Source organism: Daldinia childiae, assembly GCF_008694065.1.
Source record: "Daldinia childiae strain JS-1345 chromosome Unknown Scaffold4, whole genome shotgun sequence".
Classification (NCBI taxonomy): domain Eukaryota; kingdom Fungi; phylum Ascomycota; class Sordariomycetes; order Xylariales; family Hypoxylaceae; genus Daldinia; species Daldinia childiae.
This window is the reverse complement of record NW_022984645.1, coordinates 1,853,062-1,878,806: the sequence shown is the minus strand read 5'-3', so window position 1 is coordinate 1,878,806 and position 25,745 is coordinate 1,853,062. Positions and strand designations below refer to the sequence as shown.

General features: G+C 46.0%; 8 protein-coding genes across 8 annotated transcripts; 5 read left to right on the top strand and 3 right to left on the bottom strand.

Moving 5' to 3' along the window:
- Nucleotides 1–1,334: 1,334 nt before the first annotated feature.
- On the top strand, nt 1,335–4,771 carry GL218_04826 (putative L-ascorbate peroxidase 6; the record flags this gene model as incomplete). Its single annotated transcript, XM_033581451.1, has 5 exons — nt 1,335–1,725; nt 1,801–2,024; nt 2,157–2,567; nt 2,627–3,189; nt 3,943–4,771. The coding sequence occupies 5 exons, from the start codon at nt 1,335–1,337 to the stop codon at nt 4,769–4,771; spliced, it is 2,418 nt and encodes an 805-aa protein (XP_033435975.1).
- A 1,576-nt stretch (nt 4,772–6,347) lies between these two features.
- On the top strand, nt 6,348–8,493 carry GL218_04825 (Eukaryotic translation initiation factor 2A; the record flags this gene model as incomplete). The annotated part of the gene is made up of 2 exons (XM_033581450.1): nt 6,348–6,932; nt 6,988–8,493. The coding sequence occupies 2 exons, from the start codon at nt 6,348–6,350 to the stop codon at nt 8,491–8,493; spliced, it is 2,091 nt and encodes a 696-aa protein (XP_033435978.1).
- Nucleotides 8,494–9,117: 624 nt separating this feature from the next.
- GL218_04824 (uncharacterized protein) lies at nt 9,118–10,209 on the bottom strand (the record flags this gene model as incomplete). The annotated part of the gene is made up of 1 exon (XM_033581449.1): nt 9,118–10,209. One exon carries the CDS (start codon nt 10,207–10,209, stop codon nt 9,118–9,120), a length of 1,092 nt encoding a protein of 363 aa, XP_033435977.1.
- Nucleotides 10,210–12,413: 2,204 nt separating this feature from the next.
- On the top strand, nt 12,414–13,376 carry GL218_04823 (uncharacterized protein; the record flags this gene model as incomplete). The annotated part of the gene is made up of 2 exons (XM_033581448.1): nt 12,414–12,446; nt 12,513–13,376. The coding sequence occupies 2 exons, from the start codon at nt 12,414–12,416 to the stop codon at nt 13,374–13,376; spliced, it is 897 nt and encodes a 298-aa protein (XP_033435973.1).
- A 1,030-nt stretch (nt 13,377–14,406) lies between these two features.
- GL218_04822 (putative endo-beta-1,4-glucanase D) lies at nt 14,407–15,527 on the top strand (the record flags this gene model as incomplete). The annotated part of the gene is made up of 4 exons (XM_033581447.1): nt 14,407–14,774; nt 14,834–15,159; nt 15,214–15,434; nt 15,501–15,527. 4 exons carry the CDS (start codon nt 14,407–14,409, stop codon nt 15,525–15,527), a joined length of 942 nt encoding a protein of 313 aa, XP_033435972.1.
- A 1,757-nt stretch (nt 15,528–17,284) lies between these two features.
- GL218_04821 (uncharacterized protein) lies at nt 17,285–18,382 on the bottom strand (the record flags this gene model as incomplete). Its single annotated transcript, XM_033581446.1, has 5 exons — nt 17,285–17,475; nt 17,571–17,899; nt 17,966–18,072; nt 18,129–18,284; nt 18,341–18,382. 5 exons carry the CDS (start codon nt 18,380–18,382, stop codon nt 17,285–17,287), a joined length of 825 nt encoding a protein of 274 aa, XP_033435938.1.
- A 1,888-nt stretch (nt 18,383–20,270) lies between these two features.
- GL218_04820 (Vacuolar amino acid transporter 3) lies at nt 20,271–22,013 on the top strand (the record flags this gene model as incomplete). The annotated part of the gene is made up of 1 exon (XM_033581445.1): nt 20,271–22,013. The coding sequence occupies one exon, from the start codon at nt 20,271–20,273 to the stop codon at nt 22,011–22,013; it is 1,743 nt and encodes a 580-aa protein (XP_033435974.1).
- An 803-nt stretch (nt 22,014–22,816) lies between these two features.
- Nucleotides 22,817–24,729, bottom strand: GL218_04819 (General amino acid permease AGP2; the record flags this gene model as incomplete). Its single annotated transcript, XM_033581444.1, has 3 exons — nt 22,817–23,963; nt 24,107–24,139; nt 24,209–24,729. 3 exons carry the CDS (start codon nt 24,727–24,729, stop codon nt 22,817–22,819), a joined length of 1,701 nt encoding a protein of 566 aa, XP_033435536.1.
- Nucleotides 24,730–25,745: the final 1,016 nt, after the last annotated feature.

The following is a 25,745-nucleotide window of genomic DNA, read 5'->3' as shown; positions in this document are numbered from 1 at the left end:
GTGCTAAACTCACTAAACAATACTAAAGCTTACGGGTTAGAGATGACGACGAGGAAGTGGGCAGTACTCAACATAGCAGAAACATAAATAATGAAGAGGAACTACGTCTCGAGAAAGACTACGATAGGCTACCGCTGGAAACAACGTCTATTACTTCATCAGCTTCATCCCCTATCATGTTCAATAGACATCGTGGAGTCGTGACATGGTCCGGGTGGAGAACGAGAACGACAGTTAAATTAGTAACTGCGTAATATAAATGATTCATGAGAGCACCTGGCAGTTCGTAGAACTTGATTCATGCATTTATCTGGAGCAAATTTTATTTATGCGAAGAAATCACCACACTAATACGCTGTCAGCAAGAGAAGGCGAGTTTACAAGGTAGCCCCAGACGACCATCCCCAATCTTCAACTTACCCACTAATCTATGTAAGCTATTCCCCGTATGTAGATCCGTGGATCCTTGCAGACAACTCCTCTGCTTCATCCTCATTCCTTGCGACTCTATGATAAGCTTCCCACGAGAACAGCTATTTGAATCTAAACGCGCAATAGTAGAACTCTTAGGTATCGTTCTATTTTAACTCCGTCTCTGAATGTGACAGTAGGCTATCTATCGTCAAACAGGTACATATGCGTTATACCGTGCTTATAAAGTACCTATGGTCAGAAATCCCAAACGTCGTCACGCACCAAAAGTTGGGGTATAAACAAGCTTTAATACACTAAAAGTTTACCAGTCTCTAAATAAGGAGGGCAGCTCGGCGCTTCTGCCGATTTTATAGAGTTCCACCGACAGTCATGCGCGGGACCAGGGTACCGGCAAAGCGGCGGCAACGTGAGACCCTGATCAGCATTGGCTCCCGCGCGTTTTACGCACTCGCAGAGTCACATCGCTCCCGGTCCTAGCACGCTGCAATGGCACGGGGCGCTGACCATTACAACCGCGCAACGTCCAGTAAGAACATATCTAATGATAATCTGACCCAATATGACTTCCAGGCCGTACGATATGGATTCGAGGCGAGTGGCTTACCGTATTCCCCGAGGTGGAGTCGCTGGGTTCGGCCGACGAGCTGATTACTATGTTGTGCCAAGTGGTCTATAAAACCCGGTATATGATGCGGCATCCCGGCCTCTCTACCGTCTCCTATTTAATGAAGCTATCTTGGCGTTTCGTACCTTGCCCACGACTCTCATCTGATATTGACTTATACGCGGCTTGGTTGCGTTAGTCACCTTCTGGACTTATATATAGGTAGGTAGGCATGCTGGTCTCTTGCTGTTGAATTTGAGTCAACCATCGAACCAAGTTGTGTTGAGTTGACAAGATGCGTGTATCCTCGGGTCTCATCGTATTCCTGGGCACAGTCCCTATGCCAATTGTGGCCATGTTCTACTACCCGAACGTTGCTGTATCAGCCCTCGAACACATCCTCGTGGACAATTGGGGCGCATATGCTTCTAATTTCTCGTCGGCCATCACGCCCTGCGATAACTATGTCACAGAAGTAGGCCAGCCTGCCATAAACTCTCGCAGGACGACGTCTGCGCAGTGGTTGCGCGTTGCGTTCCATGATTTCGCCACGGCCGATGTTGCTGCCGGGACAGGCGGGTTAGATGCTAGCATCGGATTCGAGACGGCTCGCGGCGAGAACTCCGGTACCGCGTTCAACGACAGCTTTACGTTCTGGCGGCCCTTCGTTAACGAGTTTATTCCTAGTAAGCCAACTACGAAATCCCGGTGCGGTACTAATAGACTTTGAATTTGCGGTGCTGAGAGAAAACTATGTTAAGTGGCTGATCTGCTTGCCATCGGGACGGTCATGTCGGTACATCTATGCGGAGGGAAATACATACCGTATAAACCCGGTAGAGTAGACGCGACCGTGGCTGATCCCAAGACCGGCGTGCCAGAGGCGTCAACAAGTCTGGAAGAAACACTGGCACAGTTCGAGCAAACCGGCTTTAACCAGCACGACGCTATCGCTTTGACGGCATGTGGTCACACAATAGGATCCGTAAGTCACATCCTCCCAAGCCTGCCACTCCATATTAAAGGAGCACTGAGAAAAATATATTTCGGGTTTCATACTCTCATTGAGTAATTTTTTCGCATTAATATAATCTGTATTAATCATAATGATACGTAGGTGCATGCCGGAGGGTTCCCAGAAGTAGTTGAGCAGTCTGCCATCACTCCTAATAATACCAATGGCGCATCAAACTTTGACGATACACGGGCTGTGTTCGATCCAGCAGTGGTCCATGAATACATCGACAACACAGGAGCCAGGGGTGGTGCGCTCGTCACAAGTTTCAATGAGAGCAGTAGGTCGGACCTCCGTCTATACGAGAGCGATGGCAACAAGACCATGTTAGAGCTTTACGCCCAAGGGGATGGGTTTCAAGACACTTGCGTCGATTTACTAAGCCGTATGCTCAACACCGTCCCGTCAGGAGTACAACTCCAATCAGAAATCGCGCCAGCACTCATCAAGCCGATAAATGTGACTTGGGATGTCACTAGCGATAAACAGCTAGTCCTCTCGGGAAAAATCAGGGTATGTGACTGAATGTAAGATATAAACCCTACAGTGACACGTGGCTAAGAAGAAGTTAGATGCTGTACTCTGGAGAGATTCCGAAGGACCCGGTCTCGATAACTTTCTCGAATAACTATACGGAGACACTGGTCCCCGAGGACAACTTAGGAATTTCTGTGTTCAAATTAACTGATAACAAAACGAACGCTACAACGCAGTACCTACCCTTCTCGATATCTAGCGCCAAGTTATTAGAAGCATCATCGTTTGCTATAGCGGCAAAAGGCTTCGAGACTCAAGTCTTCCCCATTCAAGATAAAGCGTTTATCGTCCCTAGCTTGACTCGTATTGCGGATGGCATAGTTTCCATTACCATTGCTGCGAGGACAGACCAAGCCGATTTCGATCCATCGCAAGTATCAGTAAGAGTCTCGACTCCGATTGCGCAGCCACTCACACTTGCGCCCAAGATTATACGGGCAGATGTACAGCTCGAGAAGGGTGAAAGCCCATTGAAGGATATAGGTTACTGGTCCGGGTCCATCGCAATTGAATCACCTACTGGGGCTGTGAGTGCAACTTTGCTCTCGGGAGAGGATGTTATCGACACCCTATTGCTTGATGCTGGAGTCGCAGGGTGGTAAACCCCTTCCACAGCTTTCAGGCCGCATATCGGAGCTTCATATTAGCATATGCTAAAACATAATTTCTGTATTAGCGATACGAAATAAAACTTGTATAAATATTCATTACTCATTTCCATGGCCAAATGCAATACCTTAAGTAGTAAGACCAGCTGTGAGCCAATGATCGATTCGCGTCATTTTTGCGTTGGCCACAATATCTTATGAAGTGGGCTTATATACAGCGGTGTGTAGTCTAAAGACAATCTATATTCGACATTTTGTGGTCAGGTGCACATGGTGTATCGTAGCTAACAGCATTTGCGATGATAGGAAGCATGTTAAAATCGTAATAAAATTTGCCAAGTCATCCTAAGTGAAGTCAGCTTCCTAATATGTTCACAAGTGCGGTAAACAATGCGACACAGCTAGATAATTAGACACATTCAATTGGCCACACGCCCCCTTGACCGTGTGCAGCGAATTCCTTGCTACATTAGGATATGCCATACTATCTCGCGCATCTGGCGCTCACGTCATGATGGGATATATATCTTTTCGTGTATTCCCGGAACAAAGATCTAAGTGACATAAGATATTATACAGTCAATGCTGACGCGAGACATCCTTTCATACTATTTAACCTTCTAGGTGAACTTGATACTTGGGCGTCACCTACATCGTTAGTTTTAAAGGGGAGGAATAACTTCGACGGCGTACAAGTCCAAGTAGTAGGCGACTATGGGACCGGGTGCTCCGATACGGAATAGCCACGGGATTGAACTGCCCTCAAGATATGAAATCCGACTAGTGACGCCTGATCTCGCCGAGTCAGTCTCGGCCTTGAGTTTCTTTACCCACTACTTCGACTCGCCCATCTGGAGCGCAATATACGAAGGACGCCAGGCAAGAGAAGCATTAAAGGCTTATCATGCTTGCAAACCTTTCTATGAGATGCCTGAAATGGCGGCAAAGAATGGCCTGTCTTTCTGCATTTGGGACAAGGAGTTCGTATTTAAGAGGCCCGAATCAGCTGCTAAGGGTGGTGCTTGTTATTGGAACGACTTCGATGTCGACGATCCCGATCTAGAGGTTAATGGACGGCAAAGGTTACTTGATGCGTTAGATTTTCCTATTGTTGGCTTTGGATTATCGTTCGACAAGTTCGTCCCTGGTGACCCAAAGGGGTGGGAGGCTGCAACGAAGGCCACGCCTATGAATGTTCCCATGGGTAAATATTATGAAGTACACGACCCACGACCCAAGGGATCATGGGAGCCCACGGCGGCCGGGCAGGTTATCGAACGGGTCGGTAGCGGAACAAGACACGGATATTATGGCCAAGGGCTCATGAAAGCGTTAGCAAGATTCATAATGCTCGAAATGAAATCTAGGGGATATCGGGCAATACAAATCAACTGTGGAGCGCCTCAAATGCACCATGTATGGTCTAACCCTCCGAAGCCGTTCAGGAGTTCTACTCTAGTGACGTTTCCTACGTGGATTTTCGAGATCGAGGAAGATGGTAAGAAGGTTAGGCCGTACGAAAAATCAAAGTTGCCTAATCTGTATCTGGTGTGGACGGAACTGTTGGATTAGAGATGTTGTATGAAGTCTATAGTCTATAGTCTATATTTGTGTCGTATTTAATGGCGTATGTGAGGAACTTGTGTTTCCTACTATGGAATAATAACAAATATTCGTTTTCGATTTTACTCCTGACCTCTTTTCCCAAGACACTCAAGAACTTTGCCCCCGAGCCCAGTATCTCAAAATAAAGGAGGCTATGAAATGGGATGACCTAGCGCGGCTAAATGATATATATGACTGTTTATCGTAGGAAGAGCCCAGTTTGACTTTGTAAGATGCTAGACTAACAGGCAGCTAACTTGAAATACACACTTAACGTAAAATTACAGGAAGTAGGTTACACGTTTAGGATGAATTTGTGCTAAGGAAGCAAGTATAAGTTTGGGATAAGATGAAGGCAATTTTGTAGTTGCCCCATGACTTTCAATTAGTCGTCTTCTTCTGTCATCTGATTTAATGAACAAAGCAAACATACTATGTAACTACCAACCTAGGTAGGTTAGGTACTTACACATAGTATACCTACCTCATAAGATAAGATGTGCCATAGTTGTTGACACATTGTATAAGTACTATACCTAATGGACTTACCTAAGGAGCTGCGTGTTAGTTGGTATGTTAAGGATATTGCGCCACAATCGTCTACACGGTTGCATAGGTTAGGTAGGTATGGGCTAGAGGTTTAATTTTAGACAGCTAGTACATGTACTTAGTAAATATAGTACAAGTTAGTTTAAGTTCAAGAAGTACATACCTACATGTAGGTATTCTTCCTGGTCTCAAATTAGAAGTTTGGGTAATACAAAAAGGCAGCTGCCAACCGATTGGGTTACGGGGGTAGGAGGTATTAGGTCTAGCCCGTCGATCATGGGGCTGGAAGTGGGCTGGAAGTGGGAAAAGAATCTAAGTGGACCTCAATGCCGCTAACTATTTAAAGTTAAACTGTGGCTGAAGTAAGTCCGGTACATGGCAGAAATTTCCTTGTCAGCAGCAGTCATGACTCGCTTGTATTTTTATTTTTTTCGTCTTTCACCTCGTCCCTTTCTTTCTTCTCCAGCCCACTCAAGCTCCGTTCCGTCACGGTCAAGTCCACCCACTGCCTTTCGTCAATCTCCTGCCTCTGGGTGACCTGTCAAGTTCCCTTCTATTCTTCTTGCCGTTTTTATTACTTCTTCGCCCCTGCGTGCCCTATCCGAGGTGTCAAATCTGGTCCTCCGACAAGTTTAACTGCATCACCAATCGAAGGCCATAAGCTTTATCGCGGCGCAGCAACATCTTTCTCTGCTGGCTCATTACGACTTTCTTGCAGGCTTTCATCATACCCACCAGACAAATTATATACTTGATACGAGTCCACCGAGATATTAACCTGTTTAATATCTTTAACTGGTATTTAGGGTAGCCTGTCACCATCGAGTCCACTATTAGGTCAACTGAGAAAAGCTTTTTGATAAATCTACTCGGTTCCCTCCCACGCCCGCCTGATATCTCGAGTCCTTGGGCAAGAGAATATTCATACTAACGACAAGAACAATACTTGAAAACCCCTGCAATTCACCTCTTTTTTCTGTGACTTTGACTAGTCATGGCGAATCCATTGCAGTTTGCTTACCGAACCCAGAAGGCTATCGGCGTTACCGACGCTGCGCCTGTCTACGAGCCTCTCCCCGGATTCGTTAAACCCGAAGGGAACTTGCGGTGCTGTGTCTATTCGCCCTGTGGCCGATATCTAGCCTGGGTGTCCAGCGAATGTGTCTGCATTGTCGATGCATCTGTTGGCCATGCTTTAACTAGCATATCTATGCTTAACGTCTTCGACGTCGCTTTTTCTCCCCACGGTTCTTTCTTCAGTACTTGGGAACGCCCTACCAAGGACGAGGCTGGTGATGCGACAAAGAACTTGAAGATCTGGCGAACTGTCGAAGACCTCCCCGACGATGTCGAGAAGCAACCCATAGGACGGTTTGTTCAAAAGTCCCAGACCGGCTGGAATCTCCAATATACTTTTGATGAAAAGTTCTGCGCCCGTCTCGTCACCAACGAAGTGCAGTTCTATGAAAGCAATGATCTGAGCAAAGTATGGGATAAGCTTCGAGTCGAAGGCGTAGTCGATTTTGCTATTGCTCCTGGTCAAAGCTACAATGTTGCGGTTTTCATCCCTGAGCGAAAGGTTTGTTTGTCCTTTTTAATTTCTCACTTGACTTGAAGCTGACAATACGATATAGGGACAACCTGCTGCTGTTAAAGTTTACAACGTTCCTCAGTTCACGAACTCGATTTCGCAGAAGACTTTCTTCAAGGGCGATAAGGTTCAGCTCAAGTGGAATAGCTTGGGAACGAGCCTGATTGTGCTGGCACAAACAGATGTTGATAAATCGAACAAGAGTTATTATGGAGAAACCAATCTCTATCTCCTTTCCGCTAATGGCTCCCTTGATGCCCGTGTAACCTTGGATAAGGAAGGGCCGATTCACGATGTGTCGTGGTCTCCAAATGGTAAAGAATTTGGTGTGATTTATGGTTTTATGCCCGCGAAGACCACAATCTTCAATCATAGGGCGGTCGCCACTCACTCATTTTCTATTGCTCCCCGGAACACAATCATCTTTTCGCCAACTGGTCGATTTACCCTGGTTGGTGGATTCGGCAACCTGACTGGTCAAATTGACGTTTACGATCTGGAGAAAGATTATCGTAAGGTTTGCACCATCGAGAGTAGCAATCCTAGTGTGTGCCAATGGAGCCCTGACAGCCGATATATTATGACAGCCACAACGTCCCCACGCCTCCGTGTTGATAATGGTGTTAAGATCTGGCATGTCGGTGGGGGCATCATGTACCATGAAGATATGGTAGAGCTCTATAACGTGACTTGGAGACCAGTTCTACCGGAGAATCTACCCCAGGGCGACCCCTTACACCCGGTTCCCACCCCCCATTCTTCGGCTATCGCATACCTGGGCACAGTGAAGACTCCGTCGAAGCCTGTTGGCGCTTACCGCCCTCCCGGTGCTCGAGGCATGTCAACGCCGCTTCACTTTAGAAGAGAGGACGAGGGAGGTGCCGCCCATGTGATGAGCAACGGTGCTCAGAACGTGGGTCCGAACGGATTTGGGAGGTCGCGTCGCCAAGTTCCTGGTGCAGAATTCCTTGAATCTGGTGCACGCACCGTTCCTGGTGCAGTGCCAGCTGATGGTACTAATGGTGACGACAATTTGTCAAAGGCTGCCCTGAAGAACAAGAAAAAGAGAAACAACAAGAAGGCCAAAGACCCCGAGAACAGGGACGGAGAAAGGAGGGAGAATGGTGGTTTGGCGCCTCCAGCTAGGGACCAAGGTCCCGGTTCTGGAAATGAGGGACGCAGTCCTGAGCGCCGCGGCCAACAGTATAACCAACGGAGACATGATCGGAGTCGCTCGCGACATAACTTTCAGGGTGGTAACAACCAGGGACGTAATCGTAGCAACACGCAACAAAACGGACAGGCACCACCGACTGCGCCGCAGATCCAAACATCCCTACCGCACACTGGTGACGGTTTGCTCTCGCCCGGCAGCCAGAATCCCGCATCCAAGAAACTGCGCAGCTTACAGAAAAAGATCCGCGCAATCGAGGACCTCGAAATGCGACATGCTGTGGGCGAGAAGCTAGAGGACACTCAGATGAAGAAGATCGCTACGAAGGCTTCTGTCGTTAAGGAATTGGAGGCTATGGAGAAGGAGGCTCATTAATTACGAACTTGTCGACGGTGGAGTTTCCACTGAGCTGCTTCGATATTTCAGGTCTGGTTCTGGTTAGTCCTAGTAAGGACGCCTATGGACGGGGGGGAACCTAAGGTACCTTTGGACTAGGTGATCGGGTATCGTATCTGGCTTATCACTGGCGTTAAGGGGGAGAAAAAGGCTGGCGAGGGCGCTTTTGTTCAGCTCTCAGAGAGGGTATTCGAATGCGAGTTGCCTTTGCGAAGTGTTATATTAGTTCTATGCGTTCTTAAAGGACGCCCTCCTCGAAATCAGCATGTATTTCATAAGCATGTTCTCTTTAAAGTGGTGAATTGCGAATTATTGATTTGATATACAAGTGGCATATAAACGTTTATGTCGCAAATTTATTGTGATAATTTTTAAACCTGAACGGGCTTGCAAAAGGGTAACGGGAAGCTACCTATCATCTCCAATACAACACCGGGTATTTAGTTACAGGTCGGCATTTGTTTGTTTCTTATCACGGTAAGATATTATAGTTCAAACCCTGTTCCTCTGGTTATTCTCGTCACGCCTCTGAATTATTAGCAACTCCCTACCCCGTTCATTCCTATCCATCTTGTAGCATCCTTATGGTTATCGAAAGTAAGCTTACTTTGCCTCGCCGCTCAGCTCCGCGAGAAAAAGCACAAACTCCATTTCCGCGGCCTCATCATCCGCGAACGCACTGCGGAACCAGGCCGCGAGACTCGAGAGCTGACACTTACAGACTCGCACGCGCTCGCTACCGCAGATCCCACCCCAGTACGGGACATGCGTCCCGTGGTTCTTCCACGCTTGGAAGGCCTCGTCCTGCTCCTTTGCTTCGAATAGGTCGATTACTTCATCGTTGGTAGTAGTATTTGAGGAGGAAGTTCCCGGGGAGTCGGCGTCGCTGCGGCAGTTCGCGCAGCGCCCCTTTAGACGCGCGTAGGAGCATGCTACGATGGCGCTCATGAGCACGCCAGGGATGAGGAGGGGGTTAAGCCGCAGACGCGTGCGCAGAAGGGGACAGGTAATTCCGCTTCTGACGTCGCACTCGGTGCGGGCAGACTCGATGGTGAAGATGCGGCAGACTTGCGCGGCGTTCCAGAGCGCGGCACGGGGACATCCGGTCGATATCCAGCTTAGGAGGTGGGCTTGGGGCTTGCGGGTTGGGATTGCGGCGCCGGGGCGCGATTTGTAGTAATGCCCTTTGATACGCAGGACGTTCATCGGAGCAAACATTTTCAGCGTGGACATGTACATCAGTGTGAATGTGAGCGGAGCTAGGAGATACTCGGTTCCGTAGAGGTCGCCCGCAAAGTATTGCTCGAGAAGGGAGCAGTCTTGCTTGCGCTTGTCTCGCCAGAGGGTTAGGTGTGGGTGTGCCATGTCGACGAAGATGCCAGGATTAATCTCTTCTGCAAGCTCGTCTGACATGGAACTGTGGGCTTCTCGTGCGAATTCCCAGATGGTTGTCTGGGTTGCGCAAGTGCTCAGGTGGTAGTCGATGTCGGTAAGACAATACGGCAACTTTCCGCGGTTGGGATTAAGGGCATCGCGCATGAAGAATGAAAAGAGTGCTTTTTCGCGACCTGCTGGTTCGTTCCATTGGAGTTCGCGTCTCTCTGGTTCGTTGGAAGCAGCCCATAACTGAGAGGATTTGGGAAGAGGAATCCATAACTCTTGATAGCGCACTGAAGGAGGGTGGTCCAAGAGCATGCTGAGATATGCGTCAACGCGAAGAACGGAAAACGCAAGTCTGAGTATGAATCGTATCGTTAGTATTTGAAATATGTTTAGGATGAAGTATAGACTACCTGTTTAGTTGTTCTTGTATTCGCCAAGCAACAAACGGACAGCTACTAGCCAGGCCACTCATCTCGTGGCATGAATATTGGCCGTTAAAAACGCCAAGATACCGACAGGTTGATACTAATAGGCCCGTGAGGTTGAGGGCTTTTGCTACCATACCATCCGTAGTCTATGAATATTAATATTAGGTAAATATGGTGCAAGATGTATACATATTTACATACCAACATGCATGTTGCGTAAACAATATAAAGTAAAACGGCTTGTAATAAATGTAACGGCGGATGGGGGACCTAGGTGGTGGATGTTAGTCGCAGAAGGGAGGAATCCAGAGTAGGGTCAAATTTTCACACCATTCGAATCCGAGCCACCTCGTCGAAGACAATAGGAGCAAGTTTTTCGTGGTCTGGTCCTTTTTCAAGCCAGCTAGCCAATATAATCATGGATACCGATAAAACCGGTGGAGTCTTCTTCAGTTCAAACGTAGGCGCGTGTAAGATAGCCCAATACGGATGAATTTCTCGGAAGAAAAGTTCGACAAGCCTCTCTGCATTGGGTGAGTTCTCATCCAGATAAGTCTGTGAATCTGCCACTACGGCAGATCTAGGTGATTGAGAAGTCGTTTGAGGCTGCGTTGTTGGAGGCGACGTCTGCTGAAGAGACATATGGGTAACATTCGACGTATTTGAGTGGGTTGGTTCAAATCTAACTGTGCTAGGATTTGATGTAGAATGGACCAGGCCAGCTGGTTCCAGAGTGCCATGCTCTTCACGAACAAAATTCAAGTTATTTGAAGTTTCTGAGTATGAGGGTGTTGCCGAGAATGGTCCTGAAGTCCAACCTTCTGGAGTTGGTGGAAGCCATGTTGTTTGACTGGAACCGCTTGCTGGCATCACGATCGCAGGTTCAGTACTAGCCCCATGATGGTCTTCGGAACTAATCCAACGACACTCTATCCAACTTGAAGTACAAGCTCCACAAGGGGAATTCCCATCGCATTGGGTGCTCCGTTCGCCGCAGGGCAAACATATTCTAAAAATCAATCACGAAACATGTAAGTGATAATCTTGAGCTATCCTAAGTGTCACTCACCTTCTTGTGTCTGGCGTCTGAGAAACATCTGGGTTATGTTGTTTTACATGTCTCTTAAACACATCGCTAACATCTATATTAGCAATATACCTAAATCATAAAATGATTTACTGTGTTGAGGCGGGGAGAGCCAATAAGCTAAAGATGATGTACATACCTCCGTGCATAGCGCCGCCCACATACGGGGCATTTATACTGATGTTCTGGATTGTGGCCTAGTTTATGTCGGTTTAGATGTTCCTTTCTAGCAAAGCGTTTGTCACACCCAGGAAACGAGCATTCCCAACTTTTTGGTAACGAGGACATATCGAGACATTCCACTTGTACACCCGCCCCCTGTCCTCACACAGGCCAACAAAACAAGACTGGACTAATACACGTCAAGTCAACTAGTGACCTAACTTGATCGAGAAACTAAGATATCGAATAATTCCGTAGAGCCCCTCGTCGGCAGGGATATTCTCGCGATGCTATGAGTTCTCCCACCTAGACATATGTGGATGTGTGGATTGGAATAAGCATGTGGAATGTGGAATGGGAGAGAGATTTGATGGCGATGAAGGAGATATCGGAGCTGACTTACAGTAGTCCGATATCACCGGCCAACACATATTAGTCATGATAATGTGGGATTAAAATGTGGGATGTGGGATGAAGCCTTTACCAAGTGGGGGTGAAGGTGATTTAAAGGGTCACCTAGGTGGGCAGATCTGGCTAATGTGGGATGATACATCAGTGAAGCTCTTCGATGTTGCTTATATGTGAATCGTTTCAAATACAATCTTCGACATCAGAACTCATTATGGCGCTATTATACTAGTTAATCATATTAGAAATAATGCTTACAAAACATGATAGTCCATCATGGATAGTCCATGGGATGGAACGTATGTAAATATAAAGCCATCTTCTCATCCAAGATGAAATCAAAAATATCTTCCTCTTCATCCACAACAACAACACTCAGGCTCTAGATAAGAAAACAATTAACTTAGCTTCTCCTCAATCCATCAATCAATATGACTACCATCACTAAGGTCGCCCTTGCAGGTGTAAGTGAGCAGGACGACTACAATGGAATCTTTTATATTCATTTCATCCCTGCTAACATCATGTAGGCCAGCGGAGATCTCGGAGCACCGGTGTTTGAACAAGTCTTGAATGCGGGTTTCCAAGTTACCGTAATAACTCGCAAGGGAAGCTCTCATACTTGGCCGTCAAATGTTACCGTTAAGGAGGTTGACTACAGCTCGCTCGATTCTCTAACGGAAGCACTTCAAGGGCAAGATGCTGTTGTTGCGACTATCACGACCCCTGCATTGAATTCACAGGTCCTTCTTATTGAGGCCGCAGCTAAGGCGGGAGTGAAGCGCTTCATTCCATCTGAGTTTGGTTCAGACACTTTCAACGAGAAGGCATCACAGCTACCTTGCTACAAACCCAAGGTCGAAGTCCAGGAAGCCTTGAAGAAAGCTGCTGCCGAGAGTAGCTTGACTTGGACTGCAGTACTTAACGGTGCTTTCCTGGACTGGGCGATCCGTGTCGGGTTTTTCGCAGACGTCAAAAACCGTACTATCGAATTACCAGACGGTGGCAACAAGACCACTTCAGCTGCAACACTGTCAACGATTGGAAAGGCTGTAGTAGGCGTACTCAGGAACCCTGAGCAAACCAAAAACCGCCCAGTCTATGTCCAAGAGGCTGTTATTAGTCTGAAGCAGATAGAAGAGATCCTCAAGAAACACGTTGGAGCAGACGGGTGGAAGGAGAACGTGACGTCGCTTGACGAGGGACTGCAGAAGGCCTTGGAAGAGAACAAGACCGCATTCACGCCGAACGTCTTTATCTCGACTCTTAAGGTAGCGATTTGGAGCGATGGATATGGAGGCCGCTTCCAGAAGCTTGACAATGAGCTGCTAGGTATCAAGGAGTTGAGCCCTGCTGAACTTGAGGCTATTGTAGTTAAGAACATCCCCAAATAAGTGCTTAAATAGCATCATATATACTTAACATAGGTACCTACAATAGACAATATTAGTTCTGGAGCTCGTGGTTTGAAGTAGGGCTTATTGACGAACTTTCCTATTCACTTGATGAAATTGATGAGTTGCTTCTAGAGTTGTAAGATCGTGAAATAAAAGCCCCCGCATGAACTAAACAGGGATTAAACAGAGGAAGGTCGAGCGACTCTGTCCGCAATTTAGACGTGCCAAGAATAAATCGATGCAGTTATATGAAATTATTACGACTGAACTCATTTACTTTGGTAGATATTTAGCTGAAAATATGAGGCTACCAGATATGTCATCCTTCACGATCAATAATCCGCCGATCCGGGACACGATTCCGAATCTCAAGCTTGAAAAGTTCGCATCACAGCTGAATCTCGCGCCGCTATCCCGGCTTGGTTGGGGCTTGGCAAGAAACAAGAATCTGGTGACGTTGTCTAGCACAGGACGGGAATCTCGACCAAACTAGCTTATGGTCTGGGGATCATGCTTGAGCGGCTTCGTCCAATTTATTCCCGAGCTGCTGGGCTCTTCTAGAGTTCGCCTAGCATCACATGAGCCGGGATTTCGCGGCGGTCTTCGCTACCACCCTGGCTTGTTAATAGGGGGCCTGCCGAAAATAGATCCGGATGCGCAACCTCCGCCGATCGTTCGTGGCATCTAGTTTTCACCCCAGCACACCACAACTTTTAGAAACGCTAGGATGATTATGGAATTTTGGCCGTTCTGTTTCTGCTCGGAGCCTCCGCATCGCTAACTATTGGAGGAGAATACTGGCTCTTTGATGATACCCTACCATAGCATTTCGCCGTCGCGCGGCCAGTTGCTACCGTGTGATCCGTCCGGACTCCGGGGTCAGCACCTCTAGCATAACCATAATAACCATAATAGTAACCCTCTTAATTATTTATAGATGACTCCAACCCCAGATTCTCATTCGTAGTTTTCAAGATCGACAGGAACCCTCATCTCAGCAGTAGGACGATATTCTTGAGCTTACAAAATGAGATACTCTTTGGTAGCGGCTGCTATTGCCAGCGCCAGTCTGGCGAGCGCTCACACGATCTTCGTTCAACTTGAGGCAAATGGTGTGACGAATCCAGTATCTCACGGCATAAGAACGCCATCTTATGATGGCCCTATTAGCGACGTAACGTCTAACGATGTTGCATGCAACGGCGGTCCTAACCCGACTACGCCCTCTGACAAGATCATCGACGTCAAAGCTGGCTCCACAGTCAATGCTATCTGGAGGCACACGCTGACATCTGGCCCCGGTGATGTGATGGAAGCGAGCCATCTGGGACCTACCCTCGCCTACCTCAAGAAAGTCGGCGATGCAACGACTGACAAGGGATACGGCGATGGTTGGTAAGTTAGAGCTTATTAGTTGGAATATAAATTTAGGTATAATGCTTACTATTCACTAGGTTCAAGATTCAGGAAGATGGTTACAGCAACGGAGTCTGGGGTACCTCGAAGGTTATCAACAACGAGGGCAAGCACCCGATTAAGATCCCAGACTGTCTACCAGATGGACAATACCTCCTCCGTGCTGAAATGATTGCCCTTCACGCCGCTGGATCCAGTAAGGGTGTTCAGCTGTACATGGAATGCGCACAGATCAATATTTCAGGAGGTTCGGCTACAAAGACGCCTACAACCTATAGCCTCCCCGGTATTTACAAGCAGAATGATCCGGGCATCCTCATCAACATCTACTCCATGGATAAGAACAGCCAATACGTTATCCCTGGTATGTATCTACCTTAAGCAGCTCAACAACACTCACTAACATAGACATGGTCAGGCCCTGATCCTTTCACTTGCTCGGCAGCTAGCTCTGGCGGTGACTCTCAAACAACACCGAAGCTACCTGCTTCCACAACACTAGCAACGTCCACCAAGACCACAGCACCCACGACACCGACCTCTCCCTCGGGATGTACTGTCGCGCAGTGGGCCCAGTGCGGTGGCTCTGGCTTCACGGGATGCAGTACTTGCGCTAGCGGGTATACTTGCCAGAAACAGGTATGTCACATTTATCCACTGCATTATTGCAAATATATATGGGCTTTACTAACTTGCACGTTACAGAACGAGTACTATTCCCAGTGCGCGTAAGACATAATTCAAATATTAGGTTTAGAATAGTAATATGAAGTATTAATAATGTAGCTACTCCCACATTTGCTTATAATGTGAATTGGTTAGAAGTGATTAAATATTACTGTTGGTTTTTTTTTTCCCTCCATTTTCTTTCAGAGATTTATCTTCCATGCTATCCTACATATAGGGCACCATCAAGGGCCTAGTGAGATACATGAAGCCAGTAAGCTAGATATACCCCTTCCCTTTCCGATGCCCCATCTTATCCTCAATGCCTCTCTATGTCTTAGTCTATCAACCAAAGACATAGCCAGGATATGAAAAATCAGGTTAATCTTGAATAGTTGTTAGCAATGCTAGGAATATGTGCTGCCTAGAAATAGCGTAAGATAGTTCGCTTACCTTTACGTCGACGATCATCTCGAGTACACATCCCATCGGTCTGAGAACCTTCCTCTGGCTTCGGCTTCGGCTTCGGGGTTGGGGTTGGGCGTGGTCCCGGGCGTGGTCGTGGTCTTGGTTGTGGTTTGTCTTCTTTCCAAGTGATGTCATAGCCACTTCGACCTTCGTCGACGAGAGATTGGCTGTCAGGGTCTGCGCCCATACTTCGCGCCTGCCCTTTACCAACGTGACATACTCTGGAATTGGAGGGTGACATGTTGGATATAAGTCTTGCTGCTATGGGTTTACGTAGAAAATAGAGTCTCGAGCTCAGTTATGATATCGGTGACAAGTTGTTGGGAAGGTTTGATTCTGGATTGCCCTGGCCTACCATCTTGCTCAACTCCATCGCAGCTCGCGTGCACACATATATATCCATGATTTCTGCTTCTTGTGCTACAACAAAATATCAACGCTTGATTAATGTTATCTAATTTGTTTTGACATGTTAAATTTTAGAAGAGGCTATTGTTGATAAATGTAATTTCCACGTGATACAACTCTCTCTTTATCAAAGACTGAAGCTAACAATCTTCATTTCATGAGATAATGATTCGACCCCCTTCCTTTGTGTCATTGTGCGGCTGAACCACGTGGCTTAAGAAAGCATGCTATCTGTACCTAGCCTTCCGAGACATAGTGAAAAGTTCTAGCATCCCTTAGGAAGTTATTATATATTGGGCGATCAATTATTTATAACGCCAGTGTCGGCGACCTCGGCAAACTTGAACAAAGACGATATAATAGGAGAAAATGATAAATCAAATAGCATTATTAACCACGTGGATTTCTTTTCATTTATCATTATCTATTTCGTTGGTGAGATCACTACATCAATACTACGTGTCACATCAAATAGTTATCTAAAAAATCAAGTCTGTCCCTGTTATACCAAGTAAGTCGGTCATTAGAAGGCTCTAACTACATAGCGCGCTTCTATCATGACTAGCTTCTCTCGAGCAATTGAAGTTCCATATCGTGAGTCAGATCACTGACATATCTGATATATTTTCTATTAATTTCGGTAATGCCCCTGGCCGATCGAAGCTAGTGAAGAATAAGCTATCAACATTTCACAAAGCAATAGGGTCCCATCTCTATTTGTTTCTAGGGACCGTTATTTTCACTACTACGTAAAAGGTTGCAAAAACGTTGGCTTTGGCTATCGAAATTTACACATTGGTCTAATATATGGATAACCCAATAGGTACCTATATATTGGTGTGGAGAAGAACATATCCCCTACCTTCATTCTATCTGTCCGCGACCTTTCTAAAGGTGCTGGCTGCTCTCCGTGCTTAAACTTGTATATCACCTATATACCTTGTCCTTTAAAGCCATTGCCTGGTACCTAAATGAGAGACGAATGAACCTCCATCTCCACGCTCAAGGCTTGCATTGTAGATAACCTTCATGACTTTCTTGACAGACTCTTCTGGGGTTATTGGGCCCTTGAAGTGAGGTGCATATTTGGCGAATTTGGCAAACATCTTTTCGGAGTTTGCGAGCTCCTTTTCAGACTCTTTTATTAAGAAATTATTAGTAAACATAAGCGAATACGATAAAGGATAGCATAAATAATTTTGAGTAAGGGGCTGATGGGGAAGTATAACTCACTATTATCTGTGGCGACGTTTTGTCCGTCCGTCGCAACAACACCAGGCGAGATACTGAAGAACAGAATCCCTTCGTGGTGCAATAGGGCATGGTACTCGACGACCGCGAGGTTGAGAGCTGCCTTGCTCGTAGTGTATGGCCCGGCTATATCATACTCCAATTCCCTCACTAAGTCGTAGTCGGCAATACCGGTAGAGATCGAAATTACTTTCTTAGCTTCCCCCTTCCGGATCAGGGGCAGAAAGAAGTTGAAAAGATGGATATTTCCAACTACATTGGTCTTGAAAGACCTGAGAAAATCCTCCTCTAGACCCTCCGGATCGTCGGCCCTGTTTAATGAGACGCGTTAGTGAGTGGCTCTGAGAGTTCTCCTAAAAAGAATTAGGAAATCTTACATGTCGTTAAGACTTAGGAGAGCCAATTTCGAAGAAAGGAAAGCACCATTAGCGATGAGATAGTCTACAGCGCCTCCAGTGATCTTTGCGGTATCTTCCGCTGCTTTCTATGCACCATGTTAATAGTTTATCTCATGTGCTTGATTAAAATGAGCTATCTTACCTTCAGAGATTTATAATCATCCAAATCTCCGTGGAGAATATGGACGTTGGGGCGTCCGATCTGAGAAGATACCTTTTTCTCAGTCCCTTCTTTATCACGAACAAGCCCGATAACAATTGCTGCTGGATCCTCAGAGAGTTGGCGTAAGAACTCGAACTATTTCACGATTTAGTATTTCTTTTCTACTAGGCCGTATATCCATAGGTACTTACACCGAGTCCTCGAGATGCACCGGTTATCACGTAGGAAGGCATTTTCTATTATTCTAGTTGAAGTAGTTTGGTTTGAGAAAGTTTAGTCTTGTAGATAGGTGTAAGTGTGTAAGTGTTGCTGGCTTGAAATATGTTCCTCCAACTATGGCATATGTTCATGTTTAAATAGTCTACATGAGTTTACTTTAACCCCCCCAAATGGTATATTCGTTTGTAAGCGCATGTCTACGGTGTGGTTGCACATGGCATCCATCTTACGGCAACAAGATGGTGATGATTTCGTCCGTCCGGTTCCGTAAATCCGGGTTAGTGACCGGAAATACTCCACTCATTGAAGTTTACTAATCCCTCCATTAGGCATAGTATCCGCCAACTAGCTTTTATCCCGTCATTCTCGGCCAATTTGGCCTTTCGGATTCATTTAGGATACCGGCAACCATTATTAATACTAATGCTCTAATGTTTTCTCGTCCGCCGAGATTGAACAATTCGGCGGACTTAACTTTATATATAGCTACACTGCACTCATATATCGTCTGGGCAGCACATTACTAATTTATTCTCTTTACCATCACTTGGAGAAGTAGCTTCGTATCATAAAAACCATTTTTTGCTCACCTTCCTATGTAGATATTTTCTTAAAAATATCAACAAATTATTCAACTATTTGGTACCTAGGTGCTCAAGGCAACGCTGTAAAAGAGTAACGTTTCCGAACGGGCAAATTGAAGTGGATTGTAATCATATCCTTACTTGATGTAACGCTAGCTCCATGGCGAGACGGCACAAACATGACTTGAATTTGTTAACTTCAATATGGAGAAATCAAGCTGATTTTCTGAGGTAAATATCGTAACATCTGGCTCCTAAGGCAGGTAGGAATGTCTATCGAGGTGTAGAAAGTAAATTTAACCAGATAGTAGTAAAAACAATTGTACTTTAACTAAACATTTCGAAGGTAATGACGAAGAAATAGTAGGGGTTAACTAGGAGTGACTAATGCCAAATGTACAGAGAAAGGGTATGCGGAAGAGATAAAATCAACACACAAACACCGCTTAGTGCTACTACGGGAATGCACTGTTAAGCAAAAGGAATAATAGATCATTAATTGCATAAGAACTAAACTAAAATACTTTTTTCTTTTTTTTTTTTTTTTTTTTTNGAGACACGAGCAGGTTTGAGGCTACAAAAAATAATTCGTTGTAAGTATTCGCAATCATAAATCGCAAAAAGATGCTCTCGATCGGGGAATCGAACCCCGGCCACCTGCGAACTTGTTCAATGACAAGCAGGTATCCTTACCACTAGACCAATCGAGAAATTTTCTATCTTCGTTTAGAAGATGATTGGATGTGCTCATTGATGTGTGATTCGTTTGTAGCTTTTGTTTAAAAAGGCAAACTCTTTGGCGCTACAAAGTTAGCCAGCATCTACGAGAATTTTCTAGCCAGTCATGTTGATATAACCAACCCCGCAATAGCTTAACCTAACCAGTTGTAGCGGGCTCTAGTGGTGAAGTCCGGCGCAAACCGGCGCTGTAAAAAGATACTAACAAGACTAATAAGACTAATAAGAATACATATATCGTGGGCCGCCACCTGGCATCATTTTAGTTGTCGGTCTGATTGGATCCATACGACGCCTGGATTTTAAGTTTCACCGTCTTCTATGAGTTCATCAAGTGGAAACTTCCATTCTTTAGAACCGCCACTGTCATTCTTTCACTTTATGCATCGGCTTCACTTTCTATCGTTTCATCATAAAGATCCAATGTCTAAGATGCATATTACCAAGATTTATATCAAAATATAGGTTAGAATACTTACCGTTTGCTTCCAATAGCAAGACTCTCATGTACATTTACGCTTAGACAATATCTAAACCCAGCCTTTTTTTTTCTTCTTTTTTTTCGTTTAAGTTGTCCACAATGGCCCACGTTCCGATATCAGACCAATCCAAGCATGACGCTCAAGTCGTCTCGGAACACCTCCCGTCTGGATATTCGGCCGAATTCGATGGAGTAACCGGGAGCTCTGTTGGTGCATCGTCTTCGAGCCCGGACCCGACAGATCAAGAATTGGGCGAATCCTCGCTAAAGCTCCAGGGAGGTGATATACACCGAGACCTCTTCAAGACCGCTGCTCGGGTCAAGATGCATAAGCGAGCTGCAACTTTCCACCATCCCCAAGATATTATAGGGGAAACCGGGCCCGACGGTCTGACTGTAAGCGACCAATTGGCCCCGGGAGGCTTCCGCAGAGCTTTTATACAGCAAACGCAGCAGCGCGAGATATGGGCTGCCAGGGTCCCTGTAACTAGGAATTTCGTTGAATTTTTAGAGTTATATGGAAGCTTTGCTGGAGAAGATCTTGCGGATTCGGACGATGAGGCAATACTCTCCGAGGAAGAAGGAGAAGGAGAAGAAGAGGAAGAGCCAAGTGAGACGAGGCCACTTCTCGGGCGACGGAGAGCTTCGCGTGCACCGCGCTCCGCCACCGCCAGCACCAAACAGACTTTCTTTACCCTATTAAAGGCTTTTATTGGAACCGGAATCATGTTTCTTCCCAAGGCCTTTAATAATGGTGGAATTCTATTCTCTTCTTTGACTATGCTGGCTGTCTCCACAGTTACCATGTTGGCGTTCCACTTACTTCTCGCCTGCAAGGCAAAGTACGGCGGCGGTTATGGAGAGATCGGCCACGCAGTAGCAGGAAAGTTTATGCGCGGATTGATATTATTCTCCATTACTATGTCGCAGCTGGGGTTTGTCTGTGCTGGCATAGTGTTTGTAGCCGAAAACATGACCTCTTTCCTGAAGGCTGTTCTGCACGGCGACAGTCCGTTATCCCCCACGTCTTTAATTCTCATACAGCTCGTTCTTCTCATACCCCTGGCGTTTATACGGAACATAGCGAAACTTGGTCCTGTTGCACTTCTTGCAGATGCTTGCATCTTGCTTGGTGTAACTTATATCTATTACTACGACATTGCACACCTTGCATCCGATGGCATTCATGAAAGTGTCGTTCTCTTCAACCCGGCGAAGTACACCTTAACTATTGGGGCAGCTATTTTCACATTTGAAGGCATCGGCCTCATTCTTCCAATCCAGTCATCCATGACCAAACCAGAGCGTTTTGAGTGGCTTCTTGGTATGGTTATGTTCCTCATAACAGTGCTTTTTACTGCTGTTGGCGCTCTCTGCTATGCTACGTTTGGCGAAAATACCGAAATTGAAATCATCAATAACTATCCCCAAGACAGCAAGTTTGTCAATGCGGTACAATTCCTCTACTCACTCGCGGTCCTTGTTGGGACTCCCGTCCAGCTATTTCCTGCCATCCGCATCATTGAAGGTAGAATATTTGGCTCTCACTCGGGCAAAAAGAGCGCTCGTACGAAGTGGATCAAGAACGCGTTCAGGTCGTTAATAGTTATTGGGTGCGGGGCATTTTCGATAGTGGGTGCTTCCAACCTTGACAGGTTCGTCGCGTTGATCGGGTCCATTGCTTGTGTCCCGCTGGTCTACATTTATCCAGCATATTTACATTATAAAGGCGTTGCAACATCGTGGGAAGCTAAGGTTGGAGATATCATATTTATGGTAGTTGGAGTTATTGCTATGCTCTACACAACCGTCGTCACCATCATCAACAGCTTCATGAGCTGAGCGTCTGTTTATCGATTTACTGTTGGATTAGGTATACACGGCCGGAAGCGAAAATGAAATTGGAACTTGAAAATTCATGCATAAGTCATAATTGGAGTTATTAACCTTTCTAAGTAGCGATCATACCTTGCATTGAAATTATAATTATAATTATAGATAGGTGTTCTTATCAAAAACTCACTGAGGAACCTTCAACATCGAGTACGTGAAAACGTGATGACCAGCTCTCGGCGTTACCTTCTAATATAGAAATAGGGGTTTGTATTTGATAAACTTAGCAGCCTGTGATCCTCTTACAGACTATACTTAGGTTCTATTTAATTGATTATAGATACTATCGTTTATTTACTTTGGATAGGTTCTAGGCTAACCCATTTATCGCCTTCAAAACCACCGCATGTCGGTTTAATCCAACAAGGCCATATTAGCGAATAAGTTGAGATGCTAACCCAATGTTAGCCATAACATGGCTCCAGTTAAAGTAACGCGGCACATAGAAATATCGATCTCGAATAAAAAGGCTCGAGTTCTAATATCATTTTGGATGGAACAGACGTGGCCGTCCGTTGATGAACTTCATCTTTCTTACGAATGTTTCACTTATGGACTGTAACTTAGCAATTGAATTTGATCATATCTCCAATTTATTTACACGGAAGCTTGGCATAATATTTCTCAAAATTTGTAGCTGCATGGAATAGCTTCAGAACGACAAAGCGTATACCAAAACTATGACTTCATCCACTAGCCGTTTCCGGCGTCGCTCAAACCAAGCCACGATCTTGAAGCGCAAGTCTTAACTTCTAGTTCGGGTCTTCACCCATGTAGTTCTCCTTCTTCCTCTTCCCAAGGAACATGGCCTTCAGCTCGTCGCGGAATCGGGTCGGGGGCTCAACGTGCGAGGCCTCGTAAGCATCGATGGCCGGCTTCTCCCAGATGAGATCGGCCTGCGCGGGAGAGACGAATTTCGTACGTCGGAAAATCTTCCAACCGAAGAATGTGCAAAAAGACACAATAGCCATTGTGTAGAAAGCAAAAAAGTTGCCGACATCCCAGTGTCCAGGTAAGAATACCGAGTAACCAAAAGTGGCCTCGATGATAATCATCCAAGCCAAGCCAATGTAACCACAGTATGGCTGGAAATAGCCGTAGTACGGTAGCGTGTGGCGATCAATACCCTGTGCTTTAGTCGCATTGTAGAAAAAGATATACGTCAAGCTCATGACAATGTAATTGATCATCTGTGAGCCCTGTGTAAGAGTAGCAAGCCACGTCACTACTTGCGCCGTATTATTCGACAGTTGTAGGAACGATAAGAAGGGGAAAACCATGACGAGCGCAAAGGCGTAGACTGGAATACCGTTCTTAAGTGTCTTCTTGAAGATTTTAGGCGCCTGGCCGTCGCATGCAAGGCCGTATAAGGATCGCATCGCGCAGTATGTGTAGGCATTTCCAGCGCTAAAAATACTGGTGATCATGAGAGCGTTGACGATGTTGGGAAGTATTCCAACTCCAAGGTTCTGCATTGCAATGACATAGGGTGAGCCGTTAGCGGTTCCCGTATCCGCGTTCTTCAGCACAGGGTCGTTGTAAGGGAGGACGATACCGACGCAGAGCGCGCCGCCGATAAAGAAGACGGCGAATCGCCAGTAGACGGTTTTAAATCCATTCTTGAGGTACGTCCGCGGGCGTTCTGCTTCTCCAGCGACCATAGCAAGGTACTCAGGTCCAACGACAGTGAAACCTGCAGAGAAGATAGAGCCAAGCAAACCTTCAAATCTACCTAATGCACCCTCGTGAATATACTCAGCGAAAGATCCCGGATTTGACCAATACCGAAAACCGTAAGCATCGTGTTTGGGGTTACCCCCACACATCGTGACTAGAGTGAACGTGTATAGGATGCAGATAAGCAGGATCTTGCCGCTGGATAGCCAGAATTCGGCCTCACTAAACGATCTAGATTAGCAAAGATACTAGGTAATTACGGTAGGTAATTGGTCTGAGCGGTTGCGGGGTCGTGGAGTAGGTATAAATCTACGATATGCTAAACGATATGCTGGGGTTTGTTGGATTGGAGTCAATGCGCGTACCCGAAATATTGCACGGCCAAAATGTTGATAGCACTATCATTACATGTTAATTAATGTCATCTAACGTTACAATAGCTAGGAGTTTAAAGGAGGGTTACATACGCATAAAGTACAATGCATGCTATACATATAGCTACCGGGGGGATATCGTCCCTCCAATATCCGAGCACTAAGTTGATAGCAGATATCTCGAAGGGAATAAGACAGGCTTCATAGAGGAAGAAATTCCATCCTGCCATGAATCCTAAAGCCTCATCGACCCATCTGCCAGCCATTCGAATAAAAGATCCAGATACAGGCATGTAGGTAACCATCTCGGCCATAGAGTTGTTCACCATACCAACCATAATAGCATAGATAGTGTATCCGATAAGAAGGCTTCCTGGTCCACCCTTGGCAAGGCCACCTCCTATACTCACGAAGAGAGCGGTACCAATACTGCCACCGATGGCAATTAATTGGATCTGACGGTTACCTAGGTGGCGAATAAGTTGGTTCTCAGTTGAGACTTCGACCAAAGTTTCGCGAATGTCACTATCTGAGCCTTCATTCTTCTCATCACTCATAGCTCTCTGTGACTGTGGTGTAGACACCGGTTGGGACTTGTCTTGTGCTGCCGCCATATTGAGAGCACGACAGTGAACTCCGCTGAGAGAGCGGAATGCTGGACAGGGTATAAGAAGATTGCTGGAAGTGTAGTGGCCCCGATATCATTATAGTGCGCACGCGATGGCGTCTTCCTTTTTCCGCGGTCGGAAATATAACGATATAGTATGGGGTGAAGCAACGAAATGCCCTACCTGATATCCAATTCCTCGACGAGAGACTGGTAAGTAAAGGTAAATAAAAAAAGAAAAGAAAAAAACTTAGGAAAGGAATGAAGATGATCGACCGAGATTAGTTTTGTAGAGGAAGATGCATTACAGCGTCCAGGTACCTATTCTAAGGTACCTATTTCCCATGACCGTACGGTAGTGTAACCTTAACCCGGCCTATGTCATCATGGCTTACAGGGGTATTATGGCAAAGGTGGGGAAATGAGCCGCTATAACTCCTCTCCGACAAGGGGCCTGATTGTCGGATCAGTGGGGGGTACACCGCTGTTCGCGTGATGGTCAGCCGGGTCGGCTCATCGCCGAAGCGCCGGACAATTAAGTTGTTATCAATCGGGAATCAATTAATTATATAATGTTATGATGTTTAGTTTACCGGGTTTGTGTCGTTGCGTTGATGCGATCGAGTATCTAGTAACATTATTGCAACCAAGACCACCGGGATCCCGGTTTAGGTATAGGTCATTGATAAAATGTACATTCTAACTACCTAATGCATGTCATTCAAAAGGTGGTCCAGCCAAGATTAGATACGACGCAGGCGAGGAATAAAGGAAAATTAAATTTGCCTAGGTTACCTACTTATCACGTAGTATACTCGCTAAGTATTAAGTATTCCTCTCTTATTCGTGCAGCCATGCTAGGCTCTGGGCCAAGTACTGCCAAGAAACCAATCAACTCTCTTTAGAATACGTATACGCAGGATCCCCAGTAGTATCCAAGGGTTCAGCTCCGCCAGGTCTCTCCAGGGTCTGTGAGCTGGGATGCACGATGCCGTAATTATACCTGGAGTAGATAAGAGACCT